This window comes from Thunnus maccoyii, chromosome 1 (genome assembly GCF_910596095.1).
Source record: "Thunnus maccoyii chromosome 1, fThuMac1.1, whole genome shotgun sequence".
In the NCBI taxonomy this organism is placed as follows: Eukaryota; Metazoa; Chordata; class Actinopteri; order Scombriformes; family Scombridae; genus Thunnus; species Thunnus maccoyii.
The window spans coordinates 3,885,720-3,903,780 of NC_056533.1; the positions used below are offsets into that span (position 1 = coordinate 3,885,720).

The window sequence follows — 18,061 nt, forward strand, 5'->3', positions numbered from 1 at the left end:
GAGAAACAGGATGGTTTGAAAGCACCAGATGGTTGTAGTGCGTGTTTGTGATTGTAGTGTTATCGCAATGACAGTGTCAGCTCTCACCAATGGCTATGACCCCTTAGCTTTGTAATCAATGACAAAATGTTCTTTTCACCATTTACACTGTCTACACACCAAGTGCATGTTTTGGAAAAAAATAAAGTCCATTACTTACTTAATGGTATAGCTCTCGTGATGTTTGTCCCTTGAATGTGTTTTTGTTTTTTAAACTATTTTAACATGTGAATTATTGGACATTAAGTTGAAATATGACATCTAGGTTTATATGGTGTTAAACTGGTTCAACAATCAAATGTTTTTAGGGTTAAATAAACTGGATGAATGAACATACAGTACGTGGGACACAGTAACTGTTTTGCAAGTCACAAGTAAATTCCAGGTATTAAGTTGTCAGCTATGAAGTCCTAAGTTAAGCCCATAGAGGAGACAGGTAAGTCCCAAGTCGAGACCTACAAGTCCAAGTCGAGTCCAAGTCCTATAAACTTTGTGTTTCATGTCCTAAACTGGTCATTATTTACTCTAAACCAAACTTAATTAATTTAAGTCTCTACTGTATGTTGTTGTCTTTAGCCAACAGAAAGTCTTTTTACCCTCACACCCTTCCATTTATATGTTAAATTTTACACATTGTAATGTCTGATGATCTGATTAATCAAACACCCTGTCAGGAAGCAGAGCCACAATCACAGTGCCAGCAAAGAATAAAATGAATATGACTATTTAACAGCTTTAAATCAATCATGTGCGTGGATCTCTAAATAATCATAACTGAAGGTTTATAGACATATTATAGACATATATATACACATCCCATGCCAATTTATGATGTTTCCAATCAGGATGCTTTCTATCGTTCCTCTGTAATTTGATAATGTCATTAAAATTGCTGATATTAAATTCATTAATAAATACCCAAATAAGCAGGCTCCTCAAGACTGTGACTTGATGAAGCCTCTCAGGGTTTCTGGACGTTTAGGATGAGGAGTATTTTTATGAAGGCCCATCTAGCTTAAGCTATAAATGCCGTGGTGTGTCATCACAGCGTATATTGGTCAACGCTCTAGGCTACTTGTCCCTATAATAAACATTAAATAAATGAATAAAGCACCTGTAACCCACAAAAAGTGCTATATAAATTATATTTTACTCAATAACAGCTTATCTTATCTTAACTCATACAGGAAGGTCTGATTTTTGTGATTGATAAGAGAGTGTAGACCAAGTAATGGTTTTAAGATGTTATACAGAGACAATAAACTTGATTCTGAGCCCAAAGAGAAATGAACTTGAATTATTATTTAAGAGATTATTTAGTACAGTATTAATATTAGAATCCCGAATTACATTTCTTACCACTTGGTGGCGATAATGCCCCATTGTGTTTCTTGCCAACCGCCGTACAACATCATAAAGAAGAAGCAGCAGGAACTGGAACACCGCCTACTTAAATTTACGGTCACATATAGAAACATAACTATAGATAGACTGCAAAACTACACTTGCACACAACGTTAGAGTTAATGCCAGTGTTTGCATTGTACATCTGGTTTGTTCACGTTAGATACTCACCGTTTGAAAATGGGAAGGAAAGTGACCCTTGCAACTTGCTCGTTGAATCAGTGGGCTTTGGACTTTGACGGCAACTTGGAGAGAATACTGAAGAGTAAGTCAGACTATTACTAACTTATATTACATATGCTTATCACATATATTACTGGACAGTTGTGTCTTTGAGGCACTTTCATCTGGAGTACATCACTGACAGACTGACGCTGTAATAGACGTTTCATTTAGATAACTGACATTTAACCTCGTGGAGTTATGACATTTAAACAATGTTGCTTTCTTGGATTCTTAAGTGGAAATGAAGCGTGAAATGATATTAACATAATGTATGGGACTTGCAAGAATAAAGGTAATACCGGTTGCAGGGAACAAGTTTGTGTTACATTTTAAATGTCATTACCCAAGTGCTTTACACAATTTGAGGGAGTCACATGCCTCTAATAGCACACACACACAGATTACAAATGCACAAACATTTAACGTCATATATCCTTCACTTATTCCTTTTGTAGGACTGCATTCGTCCATACAAGCTAGAACTTTTTTACTCCACTATATTTATCAGACAATGGGTTACGTTATTAAAGTAATATTTTACATTCAAAAACATGTAAAACACATGCACATCTTTTAAAATGCATGTTTTAGATTGAACTACATGACAGAGTATGATATAGTGATAATTAGCTTCACTTCCAGCCACAACAGAGACAGTAACAGTAGCTCTGGAGGGACTTTGAGTTTGAGAAAATAACCTGATAAGATGATGTCATCAGGATAATAGGGGCAAAATAAAGCTCTCTCCATGTTTCCTGATGCACTGTGTTGAAGATACTATAGGTTCACTACTCAGAGCTTTATGTGACACAGTGCATATTGCCATCTACTGGTAAAAGAAATGTCCTGCAGTAGGGATGCACGATATTGGATTTTTTGCCGATATCCAATATGCCGATATTTCCAACTCATTGTGGCCGATTGCCGATTATGAACTTTTGATTCATGGAGGTTTTATGTTAGTAAAACTTTCCTCGAACATAGAAAAGCGATTTAAAAATCCGTGACGTCATCACAATTTAAAGTCTATGGGCCGAGCGGGAGCTCGCGGGCGGGGCCAGCGGGGAAAACACTACTGCACACATTCAGTGGGCCGCACAACGTGGAAGCAAACCCGGAAGCTAGAAACTTTCTTGGCGTATGCGCCAGGTGAGCAATTCCTATAGGACTGAATGGGCGCCATTTTTAGTCCGGTATCCAGCTCTTACAATACATCCATATGGGTACATCCTGTCAGCCGAGGTGTTTCCTCTCTGTGCAGCCGAACTTAGCAGCTCCTCGACGGACTGTTTCACCCTGACGGTCCCGGTGCTTCCTCCACAGGCTCCAATTCACTTAAGCTGCCCGTCAGACCTGCTGCTTCCTCCCACTTTAACCTGAATAACAAACCGGGGCTAATGTTAGCTGATAAGCTAGCAGAGCGTTAGCTGCAGCATGACCGGAGGGAAGCACAGCCAGTTAGCCTCTGTGTGACTCAGATGTGTGCCTGCTTCACATGTCATCAGTCACATGGTTTTTTGCAGTTTTTAAGCAAGCTCAGATGCAGCAGTTTAGACATCACTGCTTAGGAATAATGAAACAAAACACTACATTAGGTTTATCTCTGCTTGGGCTTGAAGATGTAGGCATTTCATTCAGAGTAAGTCTAACAAAAGATGTTATCAAGTTGCACAATGTTAATCAAGCACCCAGTGTTTTTGGAGCATGAACCACACTACAAACTAAAAGACAGGATACCTCTCAACTTTGTCTCCTGCAAGTCCCCTGACTTTGTGGAAGTACAATAAAACACTGGAGAACCTTTAAACTAAAAGAATTGACTTCTTCTCCCACCACAGGTTAATGCACACATTACCAACAATTGTTTTTGCCAAAAAAGTAATGATTCTGTTCTCTCTGTTGTCTGTATCTGTGTTTCCCTGCAGGTATTGAGATTGCAAAGGCTCATGGAGCCAAATATAGACTGGGCCCTGAGCTGGAGATAAGGTATGTTGGGAAATTCTTTTAAGGTGCTTGTTCAGGTTTCACACTGTTAATAAGAAGTGCACCTCTTCCATTTATGAGACAGTATGCACAGTATTTTCCCATATTAAAATGTCACAGTATGAATCTTGGCCGAAATGATTATTGTGCAAAATATCATCACTTTAATTACTAAACTAAGCTTCCTTTTCTGTCCTTTGCTTACTCAGCTGACATCTGTTTTCTAATTAACTGCATTTTTATAGTGGGTATGGCTGTGCAGACCACTTCTATGAATCAGATACGCTACTCCACAGCTTTGAGGTCCTGAGGAAGCTTCTGGAATCTCCCATCACCCAGGATATCATCTGTGACGTGGGAATGTTGGTATCACCATCAAACAGTCAGACCAGTCCAAAAACAGTATACAGTCAAGCGGTTTTGTCTTTAAAGCTGCACGAGTCAAAGTGATACTTCAGCAGCACCCTGTGGCAGGAGGATAGAATTGAACTTTTGAAAGTTTATTTTCCATAAATCATGAAAGGCAACAGTTGATGCACTGCAGACTGCTGTGAACCTATATATTCTCTTGTCTTTCAAAGCCCTTAACCCCGAATTTAAAGTCCCCCTCCACTCAAAAACATGTTTTTATTCTTGTTCCAACAGTAGAGTGTTTGTGCTTCATTGTGCAGAATGATGTATGTGCAGAGTTTGACACTTAAATGCTGTTTTCACAGTCATCTGCTGAAAGTGGAAATTTTCTCTGTGCTCATTGAAAATCAGATTTTTAAGGTTGGGTCTATGAGCAGGATTTATGAAATCACAACTATTTGGAGTCACTCCTGGTCCAATATTCAACTCGCACAAGTGTGATGTGGAAAATTGAAGCCTCCAGTGAGAATGGACTTTACAGTGAAGTAGGAGACATCTTGTGTCCAGCAGTTAAACTTTAGAAATGAAATGTATTTGCATATTTTGCATATTAATATGGCAATTATACTTTTTTTGTGGAAAAAACATATCAGGCACACATTATTGTTCTTAGCAGAGTATTTGTATATGTCTTAATATATGTCTGGAAGGGATCTTTAAACTAACAAAACAAATGTATTTTACCTTAAAATCTCACTTTGTGCAGCTTTAAGTCTGGTATCACATTTGACAAAGTTGTGAATTCTGCTCCCCTCAGGCCCATAATGCATCACAATGTCCGCTACAACTGTCGAGTGCTGTTCCTTAACAGGTACGTCCGCACACTGGTGTAGCCTCACAACATGTTGCTTTTTCTTATTTTTATACATTTAGTGGACTTTTTTCATGTCAGTTGGAGCTTATGGAGCACCTGCAGATGCAAATGACTTATTTTATGATGTAACACTCATGCATTTTTACTCAACAGATTGATCAATAGTTTTTTCTGTATTAAACTGCTTTAAGAACACAGAACTGATTCATTTTTCTTCCATCCTGTAGAAAGATTCTGCTGATCAGACCAAAGATGCTGATGGCCAACCATGGGATTTACAGAGAGATGCGCTGGTTCTCACCTTGGAACCAGTTAAGGTTGGTCCATAGCAGATTGTGCTGCATTGATATTTTAAGACCCTCATTGATGTTTTAGTACTTTAGTGTGCAGTTAATCTTACATTATATTTTTAGGTCTTTGTTTGGATATGAACAGGTCAATACAGGGATGTTTTCCACATAGCTTTATTCCAATTGTTGAACATTATAAGTTTGCCTCTCCATCTAAATCAGAACTCAGTGATAAATTATTGCACATAAACTTGGGGACCTTGCAAGAGACAGATTGTGGAAATCTGTGCAACAGAGGCAGAGATTTCCTCACTTTTAGTTCCTAGTATGGGCTAAACTCCAAAAACACTGGATCCTACGTTTCCCAAAACACAACAGGATAGCGTCTCTTTGTTATTCCTCTGCCTGGTGAATGCCAATGTCTTTCAAAATGCAGTAAAATGGTTTTCCTGCACATAAATGAACAATCACAAGGAGTATGGAGGTGTTGGCCTGGCTGTTTTTATAATTGTACTATCATAGCATTATTGGATCAGTTTTAAACCTGCCTCCCAACAGGAAGTGGGAATTAAAAATTAGTAGTAGTCCTTTAAAAGACCTCTGATACTTTGGGAAATATGCTTACTTGTCTTAAAGGTGCAGTGTGTAGAATTTAGTGGCATTAAGTATAACAGACTTGGCAGAAATGGAATATAATATTCATAGGTATGTTTTAGTGTATAATCACATGATAATAAGACATGTTTCTACAGTAGCCCAGAATGGACAAACCAAACACTGACTCTAGAGAGGGCTTTTCATGCTTTTTGTGAGTTTCACAAAAAGCCGCTGTAGGTTCTCCTACACACTTGGAGCGTGACGGGAGGGGTATTCAGTTGGATTGCAATCTGCAACCTCACTGCTAGATCACTAAATCGTACACACTGGTCCTTTTAATTTAACCTCTTTAGGTCCAGTACAGACATACTGTAACTGTAGCCTAGCTTAGCACAAAGACTGAGCTGGGGAAACAGTTAGCGCTTCTTAAAAGTGAAATAATACACATTTTTACAACTTTGTCAAGCTGTTTTATTTACATGATGTAGCTTGTTAGCTAGCAAGCTAGTCACCATTACATTCAAAAGTCAAAGGATATGGATGGTAATAAAAGTACTTGTCATTTTGCTTTTTTCAAGGAAAGTAGAGGAGTATTTCCTGCCCCGAATGATCCAGGAGGTAACAGGGCAGGTAAGAATCCCATCATCACCTGTGAAGACTTTAACAGAAGATCCAGGCCATTTCTTCTGCACATTAAAGAGAGAGGGTCAGTGTATTTTTTTTCCCTGTTGCTTTTGTGTCCATCAGGATACAGTCCCATTTGGTGACTGTGTGCTCTCCACAAAGGACACCTGCATTGGCACTGAGATCTGCGCAGAGCTATGGAATCCCAGAAGGTAGAGCAATAGTGTAATATTGGAAACCGTTATAACTCCTGATGACTGGATGTTTTCTCTTTTCTTCAGCCCTCATATTCAGATGGGTCTTGATGGGGTTGAAATCTTTACCAACTCCTCTGCCAGCCATCACGAGCTCCGCAAAGCTGACCAAAGAGTAAACCTGGTCAAGTCAGCCACTACCAAGGTATGACAAATTTGCGATTACGCTTTGTACAAACATGTGTCGCTTAAGACACATATAGACTTGGAGTTTAACTTATGGAAAAAAACATTATTTGTCACCCATCTGTACATAAACAGACAATGTGAAGCAGAGATCACCAGAGGGCAGCATGGTACCATTAGTCTAGGACCTAGCATCTCCATAACATTGTGTCTTGTTAGAATAATTCCTGCGATATTTTTTGAGCATGCAATATTAAAATCAGTACTACATTCAGTTTGTTTTTGGTGTTCCTCCAGAGTGGAGGTATCTATCTGTATGCCAATCAGAGGGGCTGTGATGGAGACCGGCTCTATTATGATGGGTGTGCAATGGTGGCCATCAACGGGGACATAGTGGCACAGGGAGCACAGTTCTCCCTAAATGATGTGGTATGTATGGACATGAGAAGAACCAGACCTGGGTCAGAATGTACCCACAAAATAAGTCTCTGTGTGTGTATTTGAAAATGATAAATGGTAATGGGAAGGAAGGCAGATCAGTCATGCAGTGCAATGTGAAAATGTATATTGGGAAGGTGTTTCCAGGCAGGTAGCTTTCCTGAATCTACAGACAAATGTGATGTGAAGATGATGTAAGCACAAGAGAGCCAGACTGATGTTTGTTTTTGTGTGTATGTGTTGTAGGAGGTGATCGCAGCTACTCTTGACCTCGAGGATGTGCGTAGCTACAGAGGAGAAGTGTGCCAGCCACACATGGTGAGACGCTCGGAGGCTATGTTAACAAACCATGAAACAAACTATAGTAGGAAGATTTGCTATAAGGCTTTCAGCTGCGTTTTATACTGAAAGTCTATTTCCTTCTAATTGATGCACATGACTACAGATATTGTGTGTTGCGCTCTGAACACTGCCAAGACGTGGGTGAACTAAGATGGTGAACGTGGTCAAAACATCAAAATGTTAACATTGTTTTTGTGAGCAGGATTGCAAACAGGATGTGTTCAGGTACAGAACTGAGTGTAGGTCACCCACATTTTGGAAGTGCTTGGATCCCAATACATGATCACTGTAGACTCAAAGTGCAAAAATATGTTTCAGGTTGCCTTTATCTGCATATAGCACGAGTAAAACACAAGCCATTACACAAGCTATGTAGACAACTGTATTGATTAGAGTAGATCTGTCTCTCTCCATCAGAGGCAAGTGAGACATGAAACATAAGCATTGTTGCTATGGCTACCTATTGTTTGTTAAAGCACTTTAGGTTGCATGGTGATTTAGTACAGTGGTTTAACTTGTGAACTACTGTCTTGATGCATCATATTAATAGATTTGCCCATTCATCAACAACACTACCACAGGTAAGGAAACAAGTATTTCCCTCAACTGTGGTCGTGATTGTCTCATTGATTATCTTAAGTGGCAAAATAAACAATAAGCCTTATGTAGGTACACAAATAAATCTAGTCTAAACTTCTGTGGTCTGTGGCGCTATAACCTACGTCAACATATTGAAAGTGTATTGAAATTTGAAAGAGACTTGGTTATATACGATGAGAGATGTAGCTGTGTTTACAGTTGAGTGTAAATACTGTATGTCTTTAATGACCCGAGGTGAAAGTAGCAGGCCTGACGTTTATGTGTCACATATTACAGCTAATGAGACTGGAGCAGAGGCTTGCTTTAGGATCAGGCTCTCATGATGAGCTCTCATGATGAGCTCTCTATACAGAGGTCTGAGCAAGTAGCAGCACCATCAAATCTGTGCCAGTAAGTGGTGTGGGCCAAAATCAGGTTTCAAGTGGAGATGGAGGAAATTGAGGGGGGATAATATATTAAATGTTGTGCTAGTGTAATTGCCCACTTCCTTAGATGTGTTATTTTATATATACGCACTTCATCTTGCATGTTTACAGACACCCCCCCATTCAATTTCAAACATTTCTATTTTGAGTATAAAAGGCATGAGATCACCTGCAGGTGTATCAGCTGTGGGCTTGTGCTGTGTTCTTCAGCTGGCACTTGAACCAGTGACGCCTCTGAGGATCAGCTGATTACTGTGTTTTTCATTTATTCTTTCATAATAAATAATTTCTAAAATTTGTCACCCCTTGAGTCAGGTTGCACTCTGTGGGTTTAACACTTTCAGCTTGTTACACAGCCCCCAAGAGGCCAAAATAAGTCACTGCAGCTTTAAGCTGTCCATTTCATACACACAAATATGTGATTTGAGGCCGACATGATTTCAAGTCATACACGTATACCCTTCTTGTAAGTGTCTTCGGCACATACAGAATGTTAGGAAGGACACTGTTGTCTTCACTCTTTGTGTCCTCTTTGATTGATTGTTTGTATGTAATCACACTTCAAATTTCTCAAGTTTATTCTCTTATATTTTTGTAGTTGGTTCAGTTAAAGTCACACATAGCTCAGTTACATGTGTCACTTTGTCATTCCATATCAATATCACTCTTAATATGTCTCTGTTCCAGGAAAGTGAACCCAAACCTTGCCACAGAGTGAAAGTTGACTTCTCTTTATCCAGTGGTGATGACATCTACCTCCCCACCCATCAACCAATAACATGGCACTTTCACACAGCAGAGGAAGAGATCAGGTACAAAATAGATTTGATTCAGTACAAAAACCAGTATCATGTTTAGCTTTTCATAAGTGCCGATAAAAGAAACCTTCATGTAAACATAACACATTTGTCTCCTGTGTTGTTCAGTCTTGGACCTGCCTGCTGGCTATGGGACTACCTGAGGAGAAGTGGACAGGTGAGGAGGAACACAAACAGTTTAAATCATTCAGACTAACAAGATAATTAGATTCTGACTGTGTGAACTTACTTTGGTGTATCTGATGGTTCCAGGCTGGTTTTCTGTTGCCTCTGAGTGGAGGCGTCGACAGCTCCTCCACTGCCTGTATTGTCCACTCCATGTGTGTGCTACTCTGCCAGGCTGTAGAAGACGGCAGTGAGTATCAGTCAGTTTGTCAAATGGCCAAATTCTTTAAATTTAACATGTTCTTTTAAACCATCAATCTGCTGATATTCTTTATTTTTTCTTAATTGTCAACAAATGCCATAAAAATACAACAACCAACATACTACTAAGTCTTGTGTGTGTATCAAAGCCTCGTCTTCCTCTGTGCTGCAGAGCTCCATTGTTGTACAAGAACTATTAAAAACACATCAGTGGGTCACACTGTTTTGCACGGGGTGACATGTTCCTTCACAACCATGAGACACTGTAGTTTATTTTCACTCAATCCTACACACAGCAGAAATACTCAGTACAGCAGCAAACGTGGATTAATCCGCTGCTGAAAATAGTCCCCAGCAAATGCACAGTTTCCTCCTGTTTGAGTATCTGGCTGTTTTTAAAATCAACACATATATTCATGAAGTGTTCGTTAAGATTTACATCTTCAGTAGGAAGCAGTGAGTTTGGGACTGAGTGAAACAGAGGGTAGGAAAGTTTCAAAGTATTGAGAGATGAAGTAACACGTTGTTGGTTAGAAATATACATGCACCACTTTGAGGAAATATTTTTCTGTCTTGTTATACATCCTATATGACGTTCTTTCATATGCAGCAACTGTGTCTGGTATCAAAGGGATCAAAGCATCAAAATCAGAACCAGAACGAAAAAAGACATCATACCCGCTGTAAAAATCAACTGATTTTACAAAGATGACAGTTTCTCTTTGATGTGTTAAAGATAAACATTAATAAATCCACTTTGCAATCAGAGAAAAAAGACGCTGCTTATAACTTGAGATCTTGGTTCATAATTATAAAAGCCTTGTAGAGACTGTATAGTACTACACACATGCAAAATGAATAGCCTAACTTTAGACTAACTGATTACTGATTGGTTGTCTCTAATTCAATTGCCAGTAGGATTATTGGTTATAGATCATAGAAAACACATAAATACATTTATTTACAAAAAAAAATACTGATATGAGCACAGACATGCCTGTTAGCAGTAGATAAGTATGCATGAGATTATGGCCTTCTGCAAAAAGATTTTTCATTTTGCAAACCACAATAAAAACTGCCGGTTCTGTGTGGCTCTCTGATTTGAATCACATTTGGTGATTGTGTCATGACAGTTTGATTCTCCTCAGGACGACAGTTAGAGCACATTTATGTGAACATTCAAAGCAATGATTGCACACAGCACTTAAGTGAATAAGTCAGTAAGTAGATGAATGAATTGATTGAATCTTTGTTGGAATCTGCCACTTAGAGAAAACAGTGAAATGAACCTCTGTGTACTTTGTCGTCACAAGCTACAGATATCTAAACAACAAGATAAATACAGCTTCTTACTGTGGGTCCCGTCATGAGTGTACGCCACCCTCCTCAGTCTCCTGTCTTTCATCGCTCTTTTCCCTCCATTCTGTCTTCCATCCCTCCTTCCATCCTCTCAGACAGTCAGGTACTGAAGGAGGTTCGCTGTCTGGTTGGAGATGAATCCTATCGTCCTCAGCGTCCGAAGGAGCTGTGCGGTCGCATCTTCACCACCTGCTACATGGCCAGTGAAAACTCCTCAGCGGACACCTGCAACCGGGCCAAAGACCTGGCCAATCAGATCGGCAGGTAGGTGGGACTGAAGGTGTTATTGTAAGCTGCTACGTACCATACAAAGTAGCATCTGCCTGAAGAAATGGTTGTTAACGGAGTGTCAAATACTAGTTGAATCATTGTTGTTAATGTGTAAAATCAAACTGAGATAATATTAAGACAAATCATAAATTAAAAGTATACGCAGGGGTAAAAAGTAGAGCATACTGTGAGAAAACAGAAAAGTTCACTGTGGTATGTATAAAATAAAATTGTGCTAAAACATTTAATTCATTAGTTGATCAACATATAAATACCAAATAATAGAATAATGGAATGTTTAAGCAATTTATCAAGCAGACGTCTCAAACAAAAACTCATGAATTGAAAGAATAATTGTCAGATGAATCCATCATGAAAATAATCATAACTTCCAGTCCTAGTACACATGAGAACATATGCAGTTTGACTATAAAACACAAATCTCAGTTAAATGCCATATATGACAAATAACATGAGGATATGAATACAATCATTTTATTTAGAGCTCATGTACACAGTATAGAATGAAAGTGTCAATGTATTACCAAAGAAATCAGAATTCATCTTAGTTTATGGATCAGCACACACATTCCAAGCATGACAAGTACAGCCTGATCAGTGTGGCATTGGAAATGTGATTGTAGCTTATCAGAGATAGATTGTATTGGTATGTAACCTTTAACTAATACTGTATATACAATATGTCGGCCATCAAAGGAATGGTCTGACTTTGTTGCAGAGAGTGAGATGAGAGGATGAATATCAGTCTCATATGTTCGGTATGGAGCTAGAGCCAGGAGATGGTTAGCCTAGCTTACCCTAAAGACTGGCAGTGGGGCATAAGAGCTAGCCTGGCTCTCAGCACCTGTAAACAACCATTTCTTGTTATGCTAAGCTAAGCTAATTGCCTCCTAGCTCCATCTCCATACTAACCATATAGACATGAGAGTGGTGTTGGTCTACTCATCTAAGTCTTGGCAATTAAGTACATTTCCCAGATATGTAGGTAACATACTGTAGTTCATCCACAAGAGAGCACTAACAAATGTATGTTCAACTGTAAACTGTCCTGCTTAGTACATTTATTTCTTTGTCACAATTCTTCAATAACCAAATTTAATGGGTTTTTGTCAAAAATGTGTGTTTATGTTAAAAAGTAAATATCAGTGTGTGAGTTGTCATCATATTTGACATGAGGCTCAGGGAGTCGGTCTTAAAGCAGAGATAACTAGGTAAGGAGTAGAAAAGACCAAATCACACTAGTACAAACAGGAAGGTGGTGTATCTGTTTGGCTTGTTTGGTTCCTTTCAGATTAATGACAGGTGGACACATAAATGCATATTAGTTCTTCAACAGACAATAATATTTGTTAAAAATAACATACTATATACATATTTTAATAGCTATGGAGTAAACATGTTTTCCTTTCTGTCGTTTATCTCTGGGTTTTCAGCACACACATGAACATTAACATAGACATGGCAGTCAAAGCCGTTCTTGGTATCTTCTCAGTGGTTACTGGGAGGTTGCCTCAGTTTCGCGTCAACGGAGGAAGTCACAGAGAAAACCTGGCTCTGCAGAATGTACAGGTTAGACCCTCGCTCACTCACTCACTCATGCTCTGACTGTGTCTCATGATGCCTTTATCATCACGACAGCTTCTTTGCACACTCTGTGTATCACTTTTTACTCTCTCATCACACCTTCTTTGCTAACAAACACGTAATGACAGTTTAACCACAGTCCTCCTCACACTGATGCTTCAGTAACACTAATGTGACCGTTTTGTAGTTTCCATCAGTGTCAGACACTTTTGTATTCTGTATGTGTGTGTGTTCCCAGGCTCGGGTCAGGATGGTTCTGGCCTACCTGTTTGCCCAGCTGAGTCTGTGGGCCAGAGGAAAGCCAGGTGGCTTGCTGGTGCTGGGCTCAGCCAACGTAGATGAGAGGTATTACTGGAGCTATTAGCTTTCTAAAATAAGTTCAGGGATTGCAGTTGTTTCACAGGGAAAATAAATGTAGCTCAAGATCAAAGTGGCCTCCAGGAGCCAGACTAAGCCAGTGTGCATGAACGATTTAAATGATTGCGGCCGTAATAACTTTTCAAAGCTCGCTGTGCAGTGTTTTGGCATCCAGTAAACCTTTGAAGGGTCTCGGTTCAGCCTTTTAAATGCCACCTGTTCATGAGGAAGTGTGCACTGGAGAGATATGATCATTAGCATAATCAACCCGCCTAAAATCACCAAAGAAGGCAACCTGTTCAGCTGCGTTTCATTCATAAAAACCTTACCAAAGAGGAAAAAGAATAATTTTACACCACAGAGAGAAATAAACAGCTTTGACATGAAATTGTTAAAAAAAAGTCTTTCTAAAGCAAAACGCTCCATGACTAATATGAGAGTCGGTCGTGTGACAGTCACAGAGATATTAGAGGAGAGAATATTACAGCCTACAGTAGATGATGTTACACTGTCAGCTGCAACACAACATGATACTGGACAGAGACCTGAGAAAGAGGCAGCTGGTTACAAGTAATACTGCTGAGCTGAAATATGACACTAAAAATCATAAAATCTAAAAAAAAATCTCAGTAGATTGGTGATGATGATATGGTGTTTGTTGTAGTTATATATTTAATATTTAAACTCCAGATTGATTCAGTTTAAGGCATTATAATTCTTAAACCAACTGAGTGTTTTCCTCCCTGTGGAGAAAGTCAGACTGTTTGACTGGTATGACTGGTTTGGAACACTGGTGAATTTCGTTTGTACATCAGGAACAGGAAAATTAGCAAATGGCACGAATTCTCTTAAACCACCCATATGTGCCACTTAAGAACAAATGAATGCTTCTTGCATGAGACCCATCTTTCCTCCCATTAAACCAGATTTCCTGCTCAGTCTGACAGGGTATTTCACCAAGTATGACTGCTCCAGTGCTGACATCAACCCAATAGGAGGCATCAGCAAGACAGACCTGAAGAGCTTCCTGCTGTACTGTGTGGAGCAGTTCCAGCTCACCGCTCTGAGAGGGTGAGAGATTCAATAGTCGGGTATCATATTTGTTAAGTACTGAGATTACAGACACTGAAAAGGTGCTGAGGCAGAGAAACATCAGTACATTCATTGTGAGATAGAGACTCGGCCATGATCTCATTGAAGCAAACAGGCAACGGCATGTGTGTTCACACATACAAACTGCAGCACATCTTAAAGTCTGCATTTTTTTTTAGGTTTCCTGCCGCAGTCATTGTTTCATGAACACTTTGGTATAGTCAAACCACAATGAAGCATCTTGGGGTGTTTTCAGTTTGTCAGTGGTTTTGGTTTCCTCTGCAGCATCCTGGCCGCTCCGCCCACAGCTGAACTGGAGCCGCTTACAGATGGACAGGTGTCGCAGACAGATGAGGTAGTGAGACGGTTCATAATACACATGGAAATATAACTATCAATCTTTTAGCAGAACTGCAATAAAAAGAAGCTCACAGCTAAGTCCAGGAGAAAGTAAACAGTTGATCATTGAGTATGATAGAGGGCCTGTTCAAATATTTATTTGATTTTTTTTGTCATATTAGTATTATTTAAATATTCACCAATAATTTCAGTATTTACCAGTAATTTCAATTTCAACTTTTATAGGGACAGTTCTGTCTCCCCTTTAGGAATAAATCCCACTTGAGTGGGGCTGTGTTGCAGGATAGTAATTAATCATGTTCATGACTTAACCTGTAAAGACTCTAAACTGGAGTATGAGTGGTGGCTGAGTTCCTCTTTACATGTACATTTGTGTTTTCTTCCATCTTTCTCTAACCACCACCACACCTCCTTCCTTAGGCGGACATGGGGATGACCTACTCCGAGTTATCAGTGATTGGACGACTGAGGAAGATCTCCAAATGCGGCCCCTTCAGTATGTTCTGTAAACTCATCCACATGTGGAAGGATGCGCTCTCGCCCACAGAGGTAAGTCATGTTTCTGCCTGTCAAGTGCCTGATTATACAACTGACAGCTCTGCACCTTAGCTGCTTGAGCTAACATTAGCATTAGCTTCACACTGACAAACACTAAAACCTGAAGGTTCAGAGTCAAAGCTTTCAAAGTGAGAAGATTAAAGCGATAATATGATGTGCTTAAAAAGTGTAATGAGAGATTTCTGCAACTCTGGCTGTCAGCTGTCTGTCATTTACAGCTAACAAGCTACCTACTAGCTACTTATCTGACCTTGTCAAACTGGTGTCGAATGTTGACATGAATAATGTGAACATTGTTAAAAAATTATCGTACGTTTACTGTAGCAGCTGTTAGCAAGGCTTTTATATAAAAGTAACTGTGTTGTTGTGTTCCTTCAGGTGGCGCAGAAGGTGAAGCGCTTCTTCAGGATGTACTCAGTGAATCGCCATAAGATGACCACAGTGACGCCATCCTACCACGCCGAGAGCTACAGCCCTGACGACAACCGCTTTGACCTCCGACCTTTCCTCTACAACGCACGCTGGACTTGGCAGTTCAGGTGCATCGACAACCAGGTAGCAATCAATGTATTGTTGCACTTAGAAATTCAGTGTAAAATGTGACAGAGAAAAGAACAATAAAACAGACATACAGGAGTAATCTGTGAATAAGGATGGTTAACATGATTTATAGTATTTGGTAGAGCTGGAAACAATTATCATTGGTTACAATGGACATCTTTAAGAAGTTGTTTCCATTCTTCATTTCCTTTCACACAGGTGTCCCAGATGGCAACAAACACCCACCCCAAGCAGTAAGAGCCTGAGGATCCAGATAAATCCATGAGAACTGTAGCTGTAGTAAACTATCAGATAATACTTGATGTTTTCGATTGGTCTAAGACTTTATCCTGAATGGCCAATTGAGCCAACCAATGCAAGAACCATTTTTCTGTGACTATACTGAACCTTTGTTCTACCTCAGTGAAGTTGATCGAAGAAGCTAGCAGCCTAGACACAAATGTGATAGTTAACTTCATTTCCAAACTTTGCTAAGAGGTATGGGATCATTGTAAGTCTTATCACATGTGAAAATATAGTCATTTGAGGTGGAACTTGAAACAAATGCTTTTTGAAGTCTCGATGATGCCACAACATACAGCTGAAACTGTCCAGTTTGTGGTACAGTGAATACATAAGTACATGCTAGTCATACGGCACTAAAAACCAACATTAAATAAAACTCTAACTTTGGAAAAGCTTTAATTTTAACATGGTACAGAATTTGCTGTGACTTGCAGTAGTAGCTGTAAGGATGGCTCTTGAGGTTTTACTTGCATGATCCGTGTTTAAGATGTTTTCAGAATCATAAAATTGCATTTCAAATAAATATCGCATATATAATGATCAGTTTGTACATTTGTTATTAGAAACATACACTCCCTATCTAAACCATGGTTGTATATTTTACTACAGTACACTTTCTCAATCATTGATACCCAAACCTTTACGGTGGAAAACGCTCTGGATTTTAAGATATATAGTAAAAGTAGTTTTCTTTACAGAGTTAGAGAATTTGGCCATTTATGATAAATGAAAACAAGACACACAGAACTTGTCTACAGCCATGCTAACAGCTCCTTGAGGTTGTACTTAGACACAGCAGTGCTTTAAGCTAAATTCTGCACGCTAACATGCTCACAGTGACAATGCTAACATGCTGATGTTGAGCAGGTATTATGTGTACTTAGCGTGTTAGCATGCTAACATTTGGTAATTAGCACTAAAGACAAAGTACAGTTGAGGCTGATGGGAATGTCCAGTGGTGGAAGAAGTACTGAGATATTTTGTAAAATTAACAATACCACGATGAAACATACTCCATTACAAGCTAATTTGTAGGATTAGCGAAAAAACAGATGTGGACAAAATTCAAAATGGTGGAAAATCTATCTAGGTGCAAATGGGTGTGGCTTATATGGATAGATTCATCTGGACCCACAGAATCCAGGAAAAGAATAATTTTGTTTGTGAGATTTAGGGTTCAACAGTTATAAGCCAAAATGTAAAATTCATTGTTACAGCGCCACCATCTGGTCAATCAGTATTTTATTTTTTTTTGTCTGAGTAGTAGGTGAGATTTCCAACCTATCTGCCAAGTTTAGGAACTGTAGCTGTTCTAGTTTCTGAGACCCAGATACTTTTAGGGCACAAGAAGAAGAAGAAGAATCCTAACAGAAACAATGGGGTTCTGGCAAATTTGCTGCTTGGACCCTAAAAACTGTCCCAACTCTGTATGAAAGTGTGCGAGTGATAGAAAATGTCTTTACGAGACAAGGAAATGGACTGAGCTAAAATATGCTGTTAATATGATAGTTTCAGTGTTTGAAACCCTCACATGACTTATCACTCAATTACTTCTGTATGATTTCCTCCTGGAACTATCCTCAGTAAGGAGTAATGGTGCTTAATTTAGTACAACTATGCCAGATTAGATTAAGAATGTGAAATACCTTTTATTCCAATCACAGGAACACTGCTGCTATGGGATCACACAGGCTGTGTGCTATTTGGAGTTAAATGTCATTGGTGAGACACCCTGTATGGGACGGGTAGTGGGGTGTAGAAATAAAGTGGTTCCCATTGACACAGTGGATTGAACATGTTTTCTACATGTCAAAAGTTTAATGACAAAGTAGATGATTATGGGTGGAAGACATGTTGG

General features: G+C 39.2%; 1 protein-coding gene across 3 annotated transcripts; it reads left to right on the forward strand.

Annotated features, from left to right (window-relative positions):
• The first annotated feature begins 1,456 nt into the window (after positions 1–1,456).
• Positions 1,457–16,743, forward strand: nadsyn1 (NAD synthetase 1). Of its 3 annotated transcripts, none has more exons than XM_042415990.1 (21): positions 1,457–1,708; positions 3,594–3,654; positions 3,897–4,013; positions 4,820–4,873; positions 5,104–5,193; positions 6,342–6,393; positions 6,511–6,599; positions 6,669–6,786; positions 7,065–7,196; positions 7,452–7,523; positions 9,260–9,384; positions 9,499–9,547; positions 9,643–9,745; positions 11,211–11,379; positions 12,840–12,975; positions 13,229–13,335; positions 14,287–14,418; positions 14,725–14,794; positions 15,220–15,348; positions 15,736–15,912; positions 16,117–16,743. In XM_042415990.1, exons 1-21 carry the CDS (start codon positions 1,624–1,626, stop codon positions 16,153–16,155), a joined length of 2,106 nt encoding a protein of 701 aa, XP_042271924.1. In that variant the 5' UTR covers positions 1,457–1,623; the 3' UTR covers positions 16,156–16,743. The 3 variants fall into 3 exon arrangements, with proteins under 3 accessions (XP_042271924.1, XP_042271933.1, XP_042271942.1); XM_042415999.1 differs by lacking the exon at positions 1,457–1,708 and adding an exon at positions 2,781–2,817; XM_042416008.1 differs by lacking the exon at positions 1,457–1,708 and adding an exon at positions 3,483–3,506.
• The last annotated feature ends 1,318 nt before the right edge of the window (positions 16,744–18,061 follow it).